General features: G+C 39.7%; 2 protein-coding genes and 1 non-coding gene across 6 annotated transcripts; 2 read left to right on the top strand and 1 right to left on the bottom strand.

Annotated features, from left to right (window-relative positions):
• Position 1: 1 nt before the first annotated feature.
• Positions 2 to 12,273, bottom strand: polg (polymerase (DNA directed), gamma). 3 transcript variants are annotated; one of them, XM_042495722.1, is made up of 23 exons: positions 12,049 to 12,273; positions 11,000 to 11,597; positions 10,058 to 10,253; positions 9,136 to 9,303; positions 8,845 to 8,991; positions 8,619 to 8,698; positions 8,310 to 8,492; positions 7,999 to 8,141; positions 7,381 to 7,504; positions 7,078 to 7,302; positions 6,843 to 6,960; positions 5,518 to 5,601; positions 5,187 to 5,300; positions 4,932 to 5,092; positions 4,523 to 4,576; positions 4,318 to 4,435; positions 3,429 to 3,564; positions 2,966 to 3,212; positions 2,730 to 2,852; positions 2,429 to 2,597; positions 1,431 to 1,639; positions 1,171 to 1,331; positions 2 to 82 (listed from the first exon to the last, which is right to left on the bottom strand). In XM_042495722.1, the coding sequence occupies exons 2-23, from the start codon at positions 11,569 to 11,571 to the stop codon at positions 18 to 20; spliced, it is 3,597 nt and encodes a 1,198-aa protein (XP_042351656.1). In that variant the 5' UTR covers positions 11,572 to 11,597; positions 12,049 to 12,273; the 3' UTR covers positions 2 to 17. The 3 variants fall into 3 exon arrangements, with proteins under 3 accessions (XP_042351656.1, XP_042351655.1, XP_042351657.1); XM_042495721.1 differs by having other exon boundaries at positions 4,318 to 4,576; XM_042495723.1 differs by lacking the exon at positions 2 to 82 and having other exon boundaries at positions 1,179 to 1,331; positions 1,442 to 1,639; positions 4,318 to 4,576.
• A 260-nt stretch (positions 12,274 to 12,533) lies between these two features.
• On the top strand, positions 12,534 to 12,606 carry trnar-ucg. Its single transcript has one exon. It is a non-coding gene; the product is annotated as a tRNA-Arg (tRNA).
• Positions 12,607 to 12,843: 237 nt separating this feature from the next.
• LOC121950601 (Golgi apparatus membrane protein TVP23 homolog A-like) lies at positions 12,844 to 15,407 on the top strand. 2 transcript variants are annotated; one of them, XM_042496646.1, is made up of 7 exons: positions 12,844 to 12,879; positions 13,028 to 13,110; positions 14,044 to 14,188; positions 14,329 to 14,418; positions 14,771 to 14,899; positions 14,992 to 15,120; positions 15,207 to 15,407. In XM_042496646.1, the coding sequence occupies exons 1-7, from the start codon at positions 12,877 to 12,879 to the stop codon at positions 15,231 to 15,233; spliced, it is 606 nt and encodes a 201-aa protein (XP_042352580.1). In that variant the 5' UTR covers positions 12,844 to 12,876; the 3' UTR covers positions 15,234 to 15,407. The 2 variants fall into 2 exon arrangements, with proteins under 2 accessions (XP_042352580.1, XP_042352579.1); XM_042496645.1 differs by lacking the exon at positions 12,844 to 12,879 and having other exon boundaries at positions 12,980 to 13,110.
• The last annotated feature ends 960 nt before the right edge of the window (positions 15,408 to 16,367 follow it).

Below are 16,367 nucleotides of genomic sequence, written 5' to 3'. Positions count from 1 at the left end.
CCTCGGCCCAGAAGCTGCTATCTTCCTTTGTTCAGAGAGCCTTTGGTGATGTTGATGATTTGGTACACGTCCAAGGCCTCACCTGTGGAAAGATTGCACACACTGTTTAAAGCTCTGGTTGTCCTACTGTTCACTTAATTCAACAGAAAATGTTTTTAGTATGACATGTATTTCTAATGCTGATAGATGTCAACCGTAATGGTTCTTCTTGACTATCAAAACTGTAATTTTTATTTTACATTATTTATACATTTGTTGAGGACCTATTTGAGTTCATCAGGATGAATAAGCTGCTGATTGTTTAGAGGACGACTTTTTTTAAAAAACAGTTTGTTTTTTTTTGTTTTAAGGCAGTGCAGTTGTAACCACATGTAGTGGTTCTTAAGATGGCCCAGCTTTATCAGTCCTTGGCTACACAAAGGGAATAGGTGGATCTAATACACATAAATGCACCCTGAAGAGATTTTCAGCGTAGTCCTCTGTTAATTGCTGTTTTGTTATTAAAATAAATAATTTTTCTTATTGTTTATTGTTTTGTTTTATTGTGTCTTGCATGGAATTTTATCAAGCCCGGCAGTATTGGGAGTAAAACTGTTGGCATGTTTGATATTCGTGTGTCCCTTAAATTTATAATTATATTGTACGGTATGTTCTTTTCTGGACCGGTCACACAAGGCTGTGTGCAAGTAAACAATGTAAAATGGCCCCTTACCTTTGATTTAGATTTTGGATTGAGACACATGGATAAACTTTAAGAAATATTTTATGGATAAATTCATGTTACCCAAGGTACCCTCAAAGTAGTAATTTGTGTACATAAAAAAAAACATTTCCACAAAACTATTTCTGCAGGGATTAGATCCTTAATTTACCTTTCTTTCTTTTTATGCACACTTTTTTTAGGGCTGGGTAATGCATCAATTTTATCTCTATATCAAGATACGAGACTAGGTATCGTTTTTTTCTGGTTTGAAAAGCTGCATTACAGTAAAGTGATGTTATTTTCTGAACTTGAGCAACTGCTCTAGCTTTTTTATTATTTGCCTCTACCCACTAAGCAATTATCTCCATGTTACTGATGATTATCAAAAATCTCATCGTGTAGATATTGTGAGAAAACACCATAAGTCAGCCCTACAATAAAGACTGATGCTGGTGTGCAGAACTCACCAGGCGGTAGGCCGTATTTTCTTTCCAGCCCTGTGGGGTTGGAGGGGGTCACGCAGTCCATGTTGACCTCCTTCCTCAGACACTGGTCAATGTCCACTGCACTGAAGAAAGCTACTGATTGGGGAAGGTCCTGCATGGCTAATGCATGGGCGAACACACTCCTGCAGGAGAGACAAACACACAATTAGACAAACTGTTGAGTTTATTGTCCGTTTTCTAGTGAATATTATGACGGAGAAGAACAAACACTGCGAGCAAACCTCGTAAGCACATTTGTGATCTGAAGTGCCAGCGCTGCTCTGTAACGGTCCTCGCTGCGGACGAGGTACCGCACCTCGTCGTGGATGCTGATGCAGAAACGGCCGTCAATGTCGTACTGCTCAAAGAGCCACTTCATAGCCACCAGCATCAGATGTAGGTAGTCCACTGCAGAGCTCTGGACCACCCAGTTCACTCTGCTCGTGATAAACTGACAAAAGAAACGTGGCACCATCATCATTAGCAAAAACAATGAACTTCATCCAGTTGGGGCTCTGTAGTGCTGTATGTAGAATTCATTATTTAGCAAAAAGCCATTTCTGTGCTAAAAATTTCTTTTTTAGCCACTTAATGATGAGATTTTAGGACTTACTGACACTTGGCTATGGGCAGTAAAAATAATATAAGGGCTAAGATTATCAGCCTGGCTGATTATTAGGGCCGATATTCTGCATTTGCGGATTATCTGTATTGGCATTTTATTTTAACGATCATCAATAAAATAAATGAACTAAAAAGTGTAAAGAAAGTGTCAGCATGGGCAGAACTTACACTTTTTTACACTCAGGGAGCTACTTTATTTATGCATTTCATATTTAAATTTTTCACTTGAGTTGCTGGGAACTTGCTGTATGTGATGTTGAACATTTCAGTTTTGATTCAACATTTGCTGAAGGCTTTTAAACAAAGTTTTATGTTGGAGTTTGTCATCTTCCAAATTCTAAATATTGACAGAAAGACTTTCATTTTTATTGTAAATGCATACTGGTTCCAAATATCGTTCATTGATATTATTAATTCCTAATAATCGGTATCAGTGTTGGCCCTGAAAAACTAACTTCGGTCGACCCCAATCTCTTACAACAAATCTCCAAAATTATACTAAAAGAAAAAAAAAAAAAAACAGTTTTTGGCTGCTCATGCTAGTTGAATTCCAGCATGTTGATTAAACTGGGACCGACCAGTTTAATCAGTTAATCACTGATCAGCTTCGCCTCACCTCATCCTTAACTGCCTCTGGCTCCAGCGCTCTGCTAATCCTGCAGCCAAGAACAGGAGTGGCTGGCTGGGCTGAATGAGCGATACTTTCCAGCTTGTTGAACATGTCCGACTCTGTACCTCCAGTCCACAGACGTTTGCTAACCATATCCCACTTCTTCCGTCGAGAGCTGAGTGATGTAAGAAACACAGAGAGACAGAGAGGTGAAGGAACAGATTAACTCAGAGGATGTGGGGGGATATGATACATTAAATACAAGTGTTTGTGTGATGTTTGTCTGATGTGTTCCTTGCTCGCTCACCACTGTGACGCCAGTTTGCTGATCCTCCGCAGCTCCTGCAGGGTGACACTTCCATAGTCCTCCCTCTCCACTTCAATACCCAGCTCACTGACCAGCCACTCAGCCTCCTCTGACAACTGGTATCTGACAAAACAAGCAAACATGTAGCACTAGAGATTTCAACTCCACAATAATAACTAAACCAAATGAAAAATAAACTCTTTATCTAAAAGCAGAGCTACTAAACTTGAGCGTACCTGCGTGTGCCCTTTGTTAAAGCGTACATCTGCTTGGCCTTACTGGCTGCATCGGCCTGACTGAGGCGGTGGTTGAACTGCATTAGCAGCCTCTCAGCGAAAGGTTGTCCCGCACCGTAAATACGTCCATAGTTGAACACCTTGGCATGCTCCCGGCTGATGCCCACAGAGTCGGCAGTGCGGCTGTGCAGGTCAGTGCCTTGACTCTTCTTTCCCTGAAGGGTCATCCAGCCAAACGCTGTACAACCTGAACCCAGCAGAGACACAAGATGAACACAGTTAACATCACATGCTGTTTGTTGAAACTGTTATGGCTTAAAAAAAAACAGGGTTCCAAAGAAGTATGGAAAAGTCTGAAATTTCTTTCTAGTAACTTCCAGGCGTGGATAAGTATAGAAAAAAAGACAGTACAGCTGTAATAATATAGAAGAGCTATGCAAGATTTCAAATGAACACATCTCACCGTGCATGCCAGCAAAGTGAGCCTCTCCCAGCACAGCAGCAATCCACAACTCTTGAGAGTCTACATCTGCTCCCACCAGGTGATATCCAGGCGGTACCTGCACCATGGCCTTCAGCTCACTGCCTACACGATCCCGCTGTGGACACAAAAAAAGCAACATTTCTCTATTGGCTAATAAATGCAAGTCAGCTTATTTATTTATTTAAATTATTTTAAATGATCCCCATTAGCTAATGCCAATGACACCAGCTAATCTTCCTGGGGTCCAAAATTCAGTACATCCTATTCATATTATATACACAGGCGTGTACGTGATGTACATTAGCTTTATCATAAACGCTGTATACAACATCAGATCTGCTCTACCTTATTCCATCGCATATCCATGTCAGCTTATGTTACATGAAGTGGTCGTAGAAGCTCAGTGAAGCATCTTTAGTGGTACACATTCAATAACATTCACATAATTCATCTCACGATCAGTCCATGAATTGGCCTCAAAGGCCTTCACCGGAGAACAAGAGCCAACGCTGCATCATTGATCAGCTGCTTAAGTAACATGTAAAGGATGTCTAAATTATTATTGGACTGGCGTATGTAAAGGGTTATTCCAATACTTGATGGTACGATAAATGACTCTCCTTTTAAAAGCATTAGATTTCCTAAGTTTGGTAACTTGACCGTAAAAACATTTGCAGAATAAATGCCGTTACTGAAGAGAGCGGTTACGTTTAGGGCAAACCTTTTCTCTGCTAGTAGCCATAAGAGTTTACAATGTATGCTATCCGTGTTTGTTCTTATGAGACAATATTGGAGTCAGTTCAAATTCTGAGTTAATGTGAGTCTGTGACGTGTGATGTTTTTCTTTGTCGACTCTGTTTCTTCTTACCCGTGCATTACTGGCAGTCAGCCACGTTGGCTCCACAGCCCTACGCGTTACCGTTCCAGCGGTGATAACCTGAGGTAATATGGCACCATACTGCCCCTCTTCATCAAACTCTTTGTGTCTTTGGGAGACAGAAAGGTTGTTATAAACAGCAATGACTTTCCCCTTATAGAATAAATACAGGAAAGCTATTAATATAACGGCAAACCTGCTGACAGTATGAGGAAGCTCTCCCTTTCGCAGCATCAGCGCCATCTGAGAGCTATAAAGCCATAATGAGGGCAGAAATGTAAATAAAAGAGAAAAAAAAAGGTAAACATAAAAAAACACACATGTTGGGCTATCGTTGTAGGAGGATATTTTTCACCGATTTTTAAAATGATAAAGGAGAAAGTTTAACAAGGTGAGGAGGAAATGAATTCCATATCTTGAAACCTCTGTATGTGATTCTAAATTGTGATGAAAAGGTTCGTGATTGGGGGAGCTGAAGCTGGAGTGCTTTTTGGGTGGAGTAATTATGAAATTTATTGTTAGTGATAAAGAGATTATGAAAACAGGGGGGGAGTGTTTTATGACCAAAAAAATGAATAACTTTATGGTGAAAACTAGACAGTTACTTTATGCGTTTATGGGCATTCCTCCAGAAGGACATCATTTTATTGATCTCCAGAGCTCGTGTCGCGTTGGTGCCACCGTGTCCTGCCCTGAGAGTACCGTCCTCCATCTTGGACAGGAAGTCTTTTGAAAAAGGACTGCCAACATTGTTGTGATTGCCATCCTGAAACACACATATTCAGTGAGACGAATGAATAAAAAGACCATACGCCAACGGTTCGTACTAAAGACACTTTATGTAAACAGTGAAGCTTCACCTTGTGAGGTAATTTGAAAAACCAGCACCCTGGGATATTGACATCGTTGTACGGGCCGTTTCCATGGTGATAATGGCACTGACTCTCCTCTGGGACAATATGTGAATCTTGAGACTGAATGCATGCAACAAAATCACAGGAAATTACAATAAGTAACGTTCACTTTCAGCACAATGAAACAACAACATGCAGAATAAAACCCCCAAACACTGCATGCAAGACCAGAAAGGGCTGTTCCATATTAAAAAGTCCATAAAAGATGTTGAAATATAGAAAACTTTATGACACAAAGTCATTAAGCACCTGTAACTATCACTAGCATTTCACTCACCCCGCTTTTCTTCTTCACCACATTTTTGGTTAATCGGACTTCATTTTCCTCGGTCACACTCTCAAGGGATCCTAACTCCTCCATCTTGAGGAGAGTAAGAAACACACTTGTGTCATGATACATATTCTATCATTACAGAGCCTCTGGGCCTGATCAGTGATCCAGCACTGAATATACTCTGACACTTGGATGTATAAATGATGCAAAGGCATAAAAAACAAGCACTTTCTCACAAATCAACTGGTATTTATAAAGAAAGATGTGCAAACCGTGCATGTACTTCAAACCAGGTGTATGCACAGTTTTAGCTAAGATGGCTGCAGGTGTTATGATAAGAATAGAGTAAATAATAATTGAGACACAGGAAACGCTATTTTAAGGTTGCCAATTTGACAGATTGTGTTCTTAATTTCACAGATTACACAGTGTTCTGTAAAACGTTAACTAAAGGTGCATGTAATTTCAAATAATTAATGCGATGAATTTCATGATTTTTCCTTACATTTGAGCTACTACATTTGATCATCTCCCTACTAATGATCACGTCATTTGATCCTGAAGCACTTTGTAAAATCAGTTTCCATTGATAATCCTTCTGATGATTGAGATTTTACTGTGATGATTTACATAAATATGTGATAAATTAGTGGTATGGGCACTACAAACAGCCACAGGTGAACGTAACGACGGCTGCTTTGACACCACTGCAAAACCTCGCTGATGCCACACAGTGGTTAAAACTTAATTTTGTTTACCCCATTTCTCATTGACAGGTCTAATAAATGGTGGAGAAGGCTCAGCCACTGTTTAAAGAAATTTCTACATGTATTTATGGCAAACCTGGGGTGTGCAATCACGCACTTGCTCCAAGTTCCACAAAGACTGAGATTTCTAAAAAAAACTTAGGTGAATGTTCAGCTTTTAATTCTAGTAAACATAATGCATATGCACATTTATGTTCGAATCGTGAATATACACAATTTTATGCATCTGGCCCAAGGTCAACATAATGCAAATTTCAGACGATTCAACATTTAAACCATTTTATAAACCATAAACTTAAAGAATTGAATTTTGCTGAATCCGCACCATGAAAAGTTATGCTGCATCAGCTACTAGCTGTTCCTGTTTGTCTATAATAGTGTATTTAAAAACAGTAACCTTAATAACTTCACTGTCCTAAGACAAGACAAGATTGATGTGAAGCTATAGGTGACGTCTTTATTATATTATTTCAAAACAGTGGATTTACGGATGTTTATGAAAGAGATGACTTCTTGTAAACACTAAAAGAAAAAAGTAAACCACATTCTCAGCATATGCACCTTTTCCCACACTGTGCTGTCTGTCCACACAAGGTCATCTGAAGGGCTGCAGTCCACATATTCAGGCCGCTCTTTGCTGTTCTGTTCACAATACTCTTTGTAAATGCGCTCAATAGCTCTGTGGGACAAAACAATACTTAAATAAATGCACACACACCCCATTCTGTAAATATCTAAGATTAAATATTAATTAATAGCTCATGTCTTGGTGATGTTATCACGGTGTATTAAGTACCTGTGTGGGCACACGGGCCCCGTACTTTCCTCCTCAGGTACCAGGTTATCCCTGCGTCCAGGTACCAGATAGCCCCACCCGTGTTTCTCTGTGTAATGCAGGGGAAAACCATCCCACGTCAGACCCATCAGCTTAGGAGTCACTCTCATCTGAAGACTGATGAGGCTGGCTCCAGGTGACCAGCTGTCGTCCTCTGACATCTTCTCACACAGCTTACGATACCACCTAAAGGACAAAGGCAAGACTGTCAGGAGAAAGTAAAGGATAATTATTAAATGGCTCTGTGGTGCTGAGTGACGTTACCCTGGGTGTCCAGGCAGATGTTGCCTTCGCTTTGGAAGTCGATTCACTGTTTCCTTCAGCTTCTCCACAGCCAGTCTGCCGGGGCAAGGACCTGCCATCTCCTTCTCAGAGGGCGGACCTGGGTCTAACAACAACTCAACTGAATCATCTCATAAGTTATTTCTATGCTTTTTTTAATTGTTGTTATACTATTTAAACTAAAAACATTAACATTTAAATCTATTTTTTAAATTATTTTTGATTAATTGTATTACTTTTATTGTATTACTTACTATTCTATTTTTTATTTTATTTATTTATTATAAATTTCTCATAATTCATAATTTTATCAATTATTTCTAGTCTAATTAATTTATGTATTTCAGTTAATTTGTAATCTGTTATTATTATTTCATTTTTATTATTATTATTATTATTATTGTCATTGTTCATTTTATTTTATTTTCTGTGAGAGTTTGACTGTGTGAGGAGATGTATATTTATTTACTGATGTAAATTTTTTGATGCGCAGTTGAAACTTCAATAAAAATATTGTAAAACAAAAAAAAAACAGCCTTCTTGAAAAAAGATAGGTATGACTGTGGCTTTATAAGTGTGGCCCAGGATCTGAGTTTATACCTTCTTCCCATTCTGGAAGAGGAGTAGCAACTTGTGTTTCGGATGCTTTTTTGGCCTGTTTCTTCTTGCTGGCTGCTACTTTCTTTATCTTGAACTCCTGCACGTCCCACTCAAGATCCCAAAGCCAGGGGTCTTCTTTGAATCTTAAAAGAAAATCACAAAACATACACACAATGTGGATGTTTTTATACAAAGCACTTCAACACTTACTGGAAGATACATGGAACAACAAATTATGCATAAATCTAGTAGGCTAAAATGAAATAATGTGCTACAGTCACAATACGGTGATCAATATGTGCTCTTCTCACCTGTCATCCTGCAACAGCTGGCATGCATCATCCGCTAGAGTCATCAGAGACTTCTTCATCTCTCTCTGGAGCTCTTCATAAATGTCCTGAGAATCTTCCAGGTAACGCCCCCAGTTCTGATTGACAGGAAGGTAGCTGACGCCCATCTCCAACATCCCTGCAAACGTCACTGGATGAGGACACCTTTTAAAAAAGATAAAAGATAAAAGAATTTGCAAAAACATTGGGGAAAGCAATATAATTTATTGGCCAGAAAATCAATATATTAAAAAGTTAGAAGAAAAATTTTATTGGTCGGGATTTACTGACCTCTCCATGAAGAGCGGAAGCTGCTCTGTAAAGATTTGATGTGTGGCCTGGACATCCATGGCGCAATACTGCATTAACTCCTGCAGAGGTCAGCAAAGCCACATATATTTGTCCGTACTGCATGATGAATGCCAGTCATTTAGGGGACTTTAATAGAGTGTAATTTAAATAAATCTGGCCTATGGTTACTGAAAATGTGACACAGTATTTGTCATGAAGCTCTGACCTGAAAGTTGCTCCTGACATCCGTCATGCTGCCCTTCACAAATGTCTCTCTGACCTCTTTCTTCAGCGGCGGCCCTCCCACATACAGTGCATGGACATCAGCCAGGTTATTAATGCTGCTAATATTAACCCAGTCCCAGGAGCCAATCTATACACACAAAGACATCATGTCACATTCAGCTTTCAAAGCGACTAACCACACTTATAGATCCTGACTCTTTCAGCAAAAGAAAAGCTGCAACATTATCACAAATGATGCATGTTGAAATATTGTGCATTGAAGAACACAAACCATTGGCCCATCTCTTTTCTGTTCAGTTTTTTTCATGTGTGCCTTGACCTCCTGAAGACCTCTCTTTTTGCCCAGCTTATTGGCCATCCACAGTGTGCGCTGGAACCCCGTCAGCCCAGAGATGGCCATGTGAAGGCTCATGGTGTCCATGAAGCGTACCTTAGAACCCTTTATGGAAGAAACAGAGAACTTGTGCTTAATTGCACATTTTTACATCATACACTAAAGATGCAACACAAAAAGAAGGAAAGGACAGAGTGCTAGAAAGCTAAGTTTGCAAAGAGCCAAATGAGAAATGAGAAAAAACACACATTTTCATTGATAAAATTTCCTCAGACATTTCCATGACATTCAAGGGCACATGAAAATTCTTTTTGTTTTCTCTGTCCACTAGCCTTGTGTTTTTCAGACATATCAGATTCAAAATAATATAATCTCTTTTCAAACAGTATTTAACCTTCTGAAAACTGAAGCATCTCTTTTCTTGTGCTGCCTTCAGATGCCTTTTACAACCTATTTAAACCTTTGAATGCTGAGCAAATTGGTAACTTGGTAAGAAATGTTTCGCAAATGCAAGACATTAAAAATGTAGAAAATAATTTTTAAAAATCCAGAGAAAAATGTGTGTGTGTGTGTGTGTGTGTGTGTGTGTGTGTGTGTGTGTGTCTTTTTTTTGTTTTTATAATTTTCAGGTCTTTTACATCTTTGTTGCTCACTACCTTCTGACAAAAATGACACCAAAGTGCTCCAGTTTTAAAGGGTTAGGCTAGTAGGCAAACAGGAAGGAAGACACAAACCAAAGGGGAAAATGACTGATTCAGATGACTTTTCCAGGCTTGGAAAATGTGACTGTGGAAATCCATGACTTATCCAGGTATTTCATGACCGTGGGAACTCTGCACATTATCATCTGAATACTGACCTTTAGTAAGTATTGCTCCTTGATGTAAGATCGGTCAAAACTGACATTATGGCCTACAATGAGCTTCTCCATCCAATCACCTCTTGGCGGGCGGGCAGAGTTTCTAGGTGTCTCCAGGGGAATGAGGTCAGCCAGGGTCAACTGGTTTGACCAGGAGTACCGCTCCTCAATCAGACGCTTACTGCACCAGGAGTACCTTGCAGAGAGATGTGCACATTGTGGGAAATTAAAATCTAACTAATAAAGAATCAAATATGTACGTTTAAGCAATTTTGGTAATGTTAGTAGAAGGGCTTGGCTGATATTGGTTTTTCAGGGCCAATACCAATACTGATTATTAGTACTTAATGAGACCGATAACCAACATTGGGAACTGAAGTGCATTTACAATAACAATAAAAATATTTGTCAAAATTTAAAATTTGGAATATAACAAAGTCCAACAAAAAACTTTGTTTAAATGCCGTTAGCGAATGTTTAATCAAAACTGAAACTTTCAACATCATGTAACAGCAAGTTCCCAGCAACCTTTTTTTTTTTTTTATAAATTTCAGTGAAAATTTAAATTAATAATGAATAAATGAAAATAGCTCCCTGAGGTTTAACAAAGTAAAAGTTCCTCCAACACTGATACTTTTTTTGAATGTATTTCGGACTGCCCTGGTGTCGGTTCAGTGTAGTATGTACACTTTTTCATTAATTAAATTTGTCGGCAATCATTACAATAAAATGCTAATACAGAAAATCGTCAAAATGCCAAATATCGGCTCCAATAACCGTCCAGGCTGATAATCTGTCAACCCCTAACTAGTAGGGCGATGGAAATCCATCCTCCACCAATCAAACAAAACTCGACCCATCACACAACACCTCAGTGAAACTAATCAATCCTTCCAATAAACAGTTTAATGCCATTCAGTGCATTTCTTGCTTGTTCCTCACCAGTTAGTGGGAGACACAGCAACAGCCAGTGTGGGACACCGTCCCTCTGTCATGCACACCTCCACATCAAACACCAGGGCCGACTCCTCTGGGAAATGAACCTTTTGACTCTCCCCATTAGGCCCATAGCGTGTCCAGCCAACCTCCCAGCTCCATTCCTGTGGCATGGGAGGGAGCTCAGCCAGGTGCAGCTTGGTGGCAGCCTCAAGGTAGGGAAGACTCTGCTTCTGGGCCAACATACGAAAGTGCTCATCAATATCTTTGCCATACATTTGGGGAAGCTTCAGTTCCACTTCCGGCAACAGTGAAGTTTCCTTCCCCCACAGTTCATGTTTCTGCAGGTGCATAATGCTGCGCTTCACATCCTCCTCTCTGTACTGTGGTTCCAGCCCTCGAAAGATCTGGTCATGGAGGTTCTTTGACAGCATCTGGATGTTAAGGGGGTTCAGGCGGGTCTCTGTGGAGTCCTCGCCCTGGAGAGAGACAGGCTTGGTGGAGTAGAGGGAGCGCAGACACCTCCATTGTAGAGAGATGAGAGTCCTCTGCAGAGGATGGCGCACCACATGCAGCATCACCTCATTTGGACTTCACACTAGAGCTGGAAGATATTGATGCAACATCTATTTTATGACACATGATACAGCTTACCCCCAGTTTCTATCATGCAATATTATTATAGGCACAAAGACTAGATATTGCTATATCTAGGTACTAAAAGGACTCAATACACAGATAATATTGTTTGAGATTATGTTATGATGTGTAACTGTGCATACATTGTATTGTGTTCAAAAACAAAATGTGCAACATTGGCTGTTAAATTGCACAGTGATTGGAAATATCTTGGAGAAAGAACTCAGCTACACATGTTCACTCAGTAAAGTTAACTTTATTTAAAAATGTATTCTCAACTTTAACGTTAACGCTAAACAACTGCTGGACTAGATGTTAGCTAGCTTAACCTACCGTAGCACACTACAGTAACGTACATTGCAAATTGAGAAAAACAGTCACCTTATTTGTTAAAATTAATATAAGACACCACCAACCTGATAATGTAACGTATGCTGGCCCATGCCCCAAGAGGACTGTTGCTAACTTGTGAGCAACCAAACAAAAAGCAAGCTGTTTAATCCCGCACTTGCTAAATTTGTTAGCTAGAATGTCGCTTAGAGCCAAAAAAGACAACACACCTGATTCGTGTTATGAGGTTTCACGTTAACTAATCAGCCCAAAAATGTTTAAACCAGCTCCACAACAACTTAGCATGTTAAGTTAGCATATCAGCCCATGGGGTGTTAGGACCAAACGAGACGAAGCGTGAGCGACCCCATGCGGTCCGGATGACCGCTTCGGTTTTTACCGATACAAACAAACGGGCGGACTCGCTACAGTATCGTCGAAAAAGCCAAAGTGGTTCATCCACAATCTCTGACAATAGAAGAACCACACTTATTGAAGTTATCCATGTAAAATTGAACAGGTGTAGATTTTGGTATATATATCTAATAATGCAACATTTGCTACATAACGGGGCCGCGTGGCCTAATGGATAAGGCGTCTGACTTCGGATCAGAAGATTGCAGGTTCGAGTCCTGCCGCGGTCGCTCTTTTCTCATGTTTTTTACGAAAGCGATTGTATATCACTGCACTGTGTCCTTCAGGACCGTTTAGGCATTATCAACATATAGCCTGCCATGCTAAATATGGCAAGTAATATCATTATGGTGTTAATCGAAGGGAATCGTTACCATGAAATAATTTTAAACTCAGCTTCCTGATGTGGATGTGAATATACTGACCGAGGCAGTGTCGGTCTTATTTCACTGCAACACCTGGTTTATTCCAGCCTTACAATACAGCTACGCGTTGTCGAGATGGTACTTCGCTACGCAAATACACACATATATGAACGTAGAGGACATGAGTATTTTCTGTCTGCTTCTACATGTAATGTCTGTGTCTTTTGTATTGTCCGGGATGCTCTGTTATGATTTAATCCTGTTGTGTTTTGTTATTGCATGTCAGACGATGGCGGATGACACGGAGGATGTTGAGCTGGACTTTGCTGATGATGAGCAGGAGAGGGCGCGGAGAAGCGCAGTCATAAGGTGCACTGCAGGAGACGTTTGTTATCACATAAACGATTTTTTCTTGTCTGATTTTTTTGCTTGTGTAAATATAAATCAGTGGGGATGTTGGTTAGTTGTGAGATTGTTTCCAATTTGTTAGTTCGTGTCATTTAGGCTATATCACATGAAGCGCCTTACACAAAACTCAATAAGTAAATTGGACAAGTTATGATGTCTAATATAGGTCCACATGGGGCAGATTTTTTTTCTCTTAGCTTAGGCCTATAGAAAATATGATTTTATTATTAGGGGAGAACGGGGTTTGTCGTCACACTTTTTTTCAGCTTTTCTAAAGAAACTGTATCTTTAATATATTCCTAAACTTAGTCTATTAAAAAGATATCTATCACACACGTCATGCACACTTGTGGCAAACTGTTTCCATTATGCTGCTGGTAGTCATGGTTTATGAGTTTGGTTGTCTCAATTTTATTTTAATGGTGAAAATAATAATAAACAATCACATCTTGTAGCCTAGCAAAGAAAAAACTTATTCAAACCATATTTTGTCTTGCGCGGTTTTTAATGGTAATAATTATTCTATTATAAACCTGATGTGTAAAAGCAAATAAAGAAAACAGAGATGTGTTTTTTTATGTTTACATTTTGACATGAAAACACTAAAAGACCTCTAACTTCAATGTCAATTGTCTTACTCCTGAAAAGACCTTGACCTCTGGCCCCAGTTGTGAAAATTTCAGTACCAACATCTTTTTTTACGATCGCCCTCTGAGGAGCAAGAACTAATGAATGTGACAACCAGCCCCGTCCTCCCCTACATCATGCTCACCTTTTTTCTGAAATGTGTAGTCGTGCTGTACAACAGAGTTATCTCTGTATGCTTTAATCTGTTGTGCCTCACTGACATTTTTAGGCCCTTCATCATAACTAATCCTGTGCCTTTAATTTCAGACACCCCCTTGCCTCTTTTTTCCACCTGTTCTTCCGGGTTGTTGCCATCGTTGCCTATTTGCTCTGTGACTGGATCAGCGAGAACTTTGCATCATGCTTTGTCCTGATCATCACTCTGCTCTCTTTTGACTTCTGGTCTGTCAAGGTGAGAGGTCATTTAGGTCCGCTGCCTATTCCCCCTGACTTCCCTATGCCTCACATCTTTCTTGCCTTCTTGTGTGCCTCAGTACTGTTTAATTCCTTCCCTTTTACCTTTCAATCACTCACATTTGTCCTGTGTTTCAGAATGTGACTGGCAGGCTGTTGGTGGGGCTGCGCTGGTGGAATCAGATCGACGAGGATGGAAAGAGCCTCTGGGTGTTTGAGGCCAAAAAAGTAAGCCATTGTGTGACATTTTGAGTGTGGAGGAGCATTTGGAGGGTGTTAAACTTTGGGGCATTGCTATGTGTGCAGAGGTGTCTACTCGATGACTTGGCCTCAAGTCAGACTCGTGTCACAAATTTGATGACTTTAGACTCAAATTGACAAAATCAAAAATGGCTTGGACTTGAAAACCAATGACTTGTGACCTTACTTGTGATAAATCAATCACAAGACCAGTTATCAGTATCACCTCTCTTCTCTTCATTTTCTTAGCGTGTTAATAACATTTTGCAAGCAGATGCAAAAACATGACAATGTATAATGTGCATTTATCACACCTGTGAATACTCATGTGTGCGTGCAGTCCTCCCGGGGCAACAGCATTGGGACAGAGGCTGAGGCAAGGATATTTTGGCTGGGTCTCATCATCTGTCCTCTCATATGGACATTCTTCTTCTTCACCTCCCTCTTCTCCCTGAAGATTAAATGGCTGGTGAGACACATGTTGTTGGTGTGCATGCTCTGCAGGGGCCACGTGAAAAAATGTAGTTCATAAATGCATCATTTAATTTGTCTGCCTTGCAGTCCCTTGTTGTAGCTAGTATTTCCCTCCAAGTGGCTAATCTCTATGGCTACCTACGCTGTAAGGCAGTGGGCGAGGACGGCCAGCCTGCAGACACCCGCTCTTTCACGGGACAGCACCTCCTGCAGCGTGTGAGTGACTGACTGCAGCTTTTAGCATGTACACATGTCCTGTTAACATGTGAGTGTGAGCTCACCGATAATTTATCGTCCTCCAGCCAGACATCATCTTTGGAATACTATGAAGATGACCTCCTCCTGAACAGCCACTCTGCTGTGTCTCTTTGTGAGCGAGACAGAGGAAGATAGATGAGAGCCGCCTCATCTCCAAAGTTCCCACAAACTGCATCTACTTGAATGGCTGTGTGCCTTGTGCATGCCTTATGCTGCTGACTGTTCACTTCACTGTGTTGCCCGTAGATGAGTCTGGCTATTGTATCAATAAAAGATAAGTGCATTTTAAATTTTGTTCTACTCTGTTGTTGTTTTGGAATAGCTGAAAATTAACTTATTATGAAAAGAGGTAAAAAAAACCCCCCATAATTTATAAACCAGGTTTATAGATTGTGACATGCATGTTTTTTCTTTTGCTTTCAGTAACCATCTACCATAAATAACACAGCTAAATCTGATTCAAGGACCCACAAATGAACATTATTGTCTGTGAAAGAAATTTGGCTTAATTTAAGAAAAAACAGGGAGTTTGAAATGAAGTTAAATGCCACACCCTGTCTCTATTGTCTGATTGAAATTGTTCTGATATACCTCCAAAGGTTTTAAAAGGAATTGCTGATTGCACCTCAGATACAATGTTAAGCATTAATTAAGCTATATATAAATTTAAGTTTTGTGACAATGTAGACAGTTGTATGTGATGCATGCTTTAGTACACCATATAATAAATAAATGAGCAAACGAGCAGGAATGGTAGAAAAGAATAGGAACCACCTAGTCTTAAAAACTAAAAAAAAAATAAAGGAAAAGAAAAAACTATTATTCAAACACAATTTCAAGTCCTATGAGACCAGATAATTTAAAACGTTTTTCGATTATAAATCATTTGCTATGGATTTTTCCTCCATGGGAAATTAATTAATCTGTGCACTGTGGATGACATTTTAACACACATGTATTTTTCATTCCTCTGTAATTCCAAACATAATCTGTGGGGGAAATTGGTAATTTTAAACTGAGCTAATCCAATTTTATTACCTCCAGAAATATTCCTGTTTAGTAGTCAAACCATTCGTTTTGAGGATACATTTTAGTCAATGTATTCTGCAGTCTATCCCTAAACTAGAATGCAGTGCCAAAAACCATCAGACCATAAGCTCAGTTCGCTCAATCAAAATGAAAAAATCAGAGATGATGAGCTATTG

This window comes from Plectropomus leopardus, chromosome 11 (genome assembly GCF_008729295.1).
Source record: "Plectropomus leopardus isolate mb chromosome 11, YSFRI_Pleo_2.0, whole genome shotgun sequence".
Taxonomy (NCBI): Eukaryota; Metazoa; Chordata; class Actinopteri; order Perciformes; family Serranidae; genus Plectropomus; species Plectropomus leopardus.
This window is presented reverse-complemented; position numbering and strand designations above follow the sequence as displayed.

What these genes read in the sequence shown, in the direction of transcription:
- polg (XM_042495721.1), bottom strand. Translation starts at nt 11,571, where the DNA reads ATGCTGCATGTGGTGCGCCATCCTCTGCAGAGGACTCTCATCTCTCTA. An exon ending in TCACTTTGCTGGCATGCACG is followed by an intron (nt 3,213 to 3,428) that starts GTGAGATGTGTT and finishes TGCTGGGTTCAG; the next exon opens with GTTGTACAGCGTTTGGCTGG. An exon ending in ATCACAAATGTGCTTACGAG is followed by an intron (nt 1,332 to 1,430) that starts GTTTGCTCGCAG and finishes TCTCTCCTGCAG; the next exon opens with GAGTGTGTTCGCCCATGCAT.
- LOC121950601 (XM_042496645.1), top strand. Translation starts at nt 12,980, where the DNA reads ATGCTCTGTTATGATTTAATCCTGTTGTGTTTTGTTATTGCATGTCAG. An exon ending in GGGTGTTTGAGGCCAAAAAA is followed by an intron (nt 14,419 to 14,770) that starts GTAAGCCATTGT and finishes GTGTGCGTGCAG; the next exon opens with TCCTCCCGGGGCAACAGCAT. An exon ending in CCCTGAAGATTAAATGGCTG is followed by an intron (nt 14,900 to 14,991) that starts GTGAGACACATG and finishes TCTGCCTTGCAG; the next exon opens with TCCCTTGTTGTAGCTAGTAT.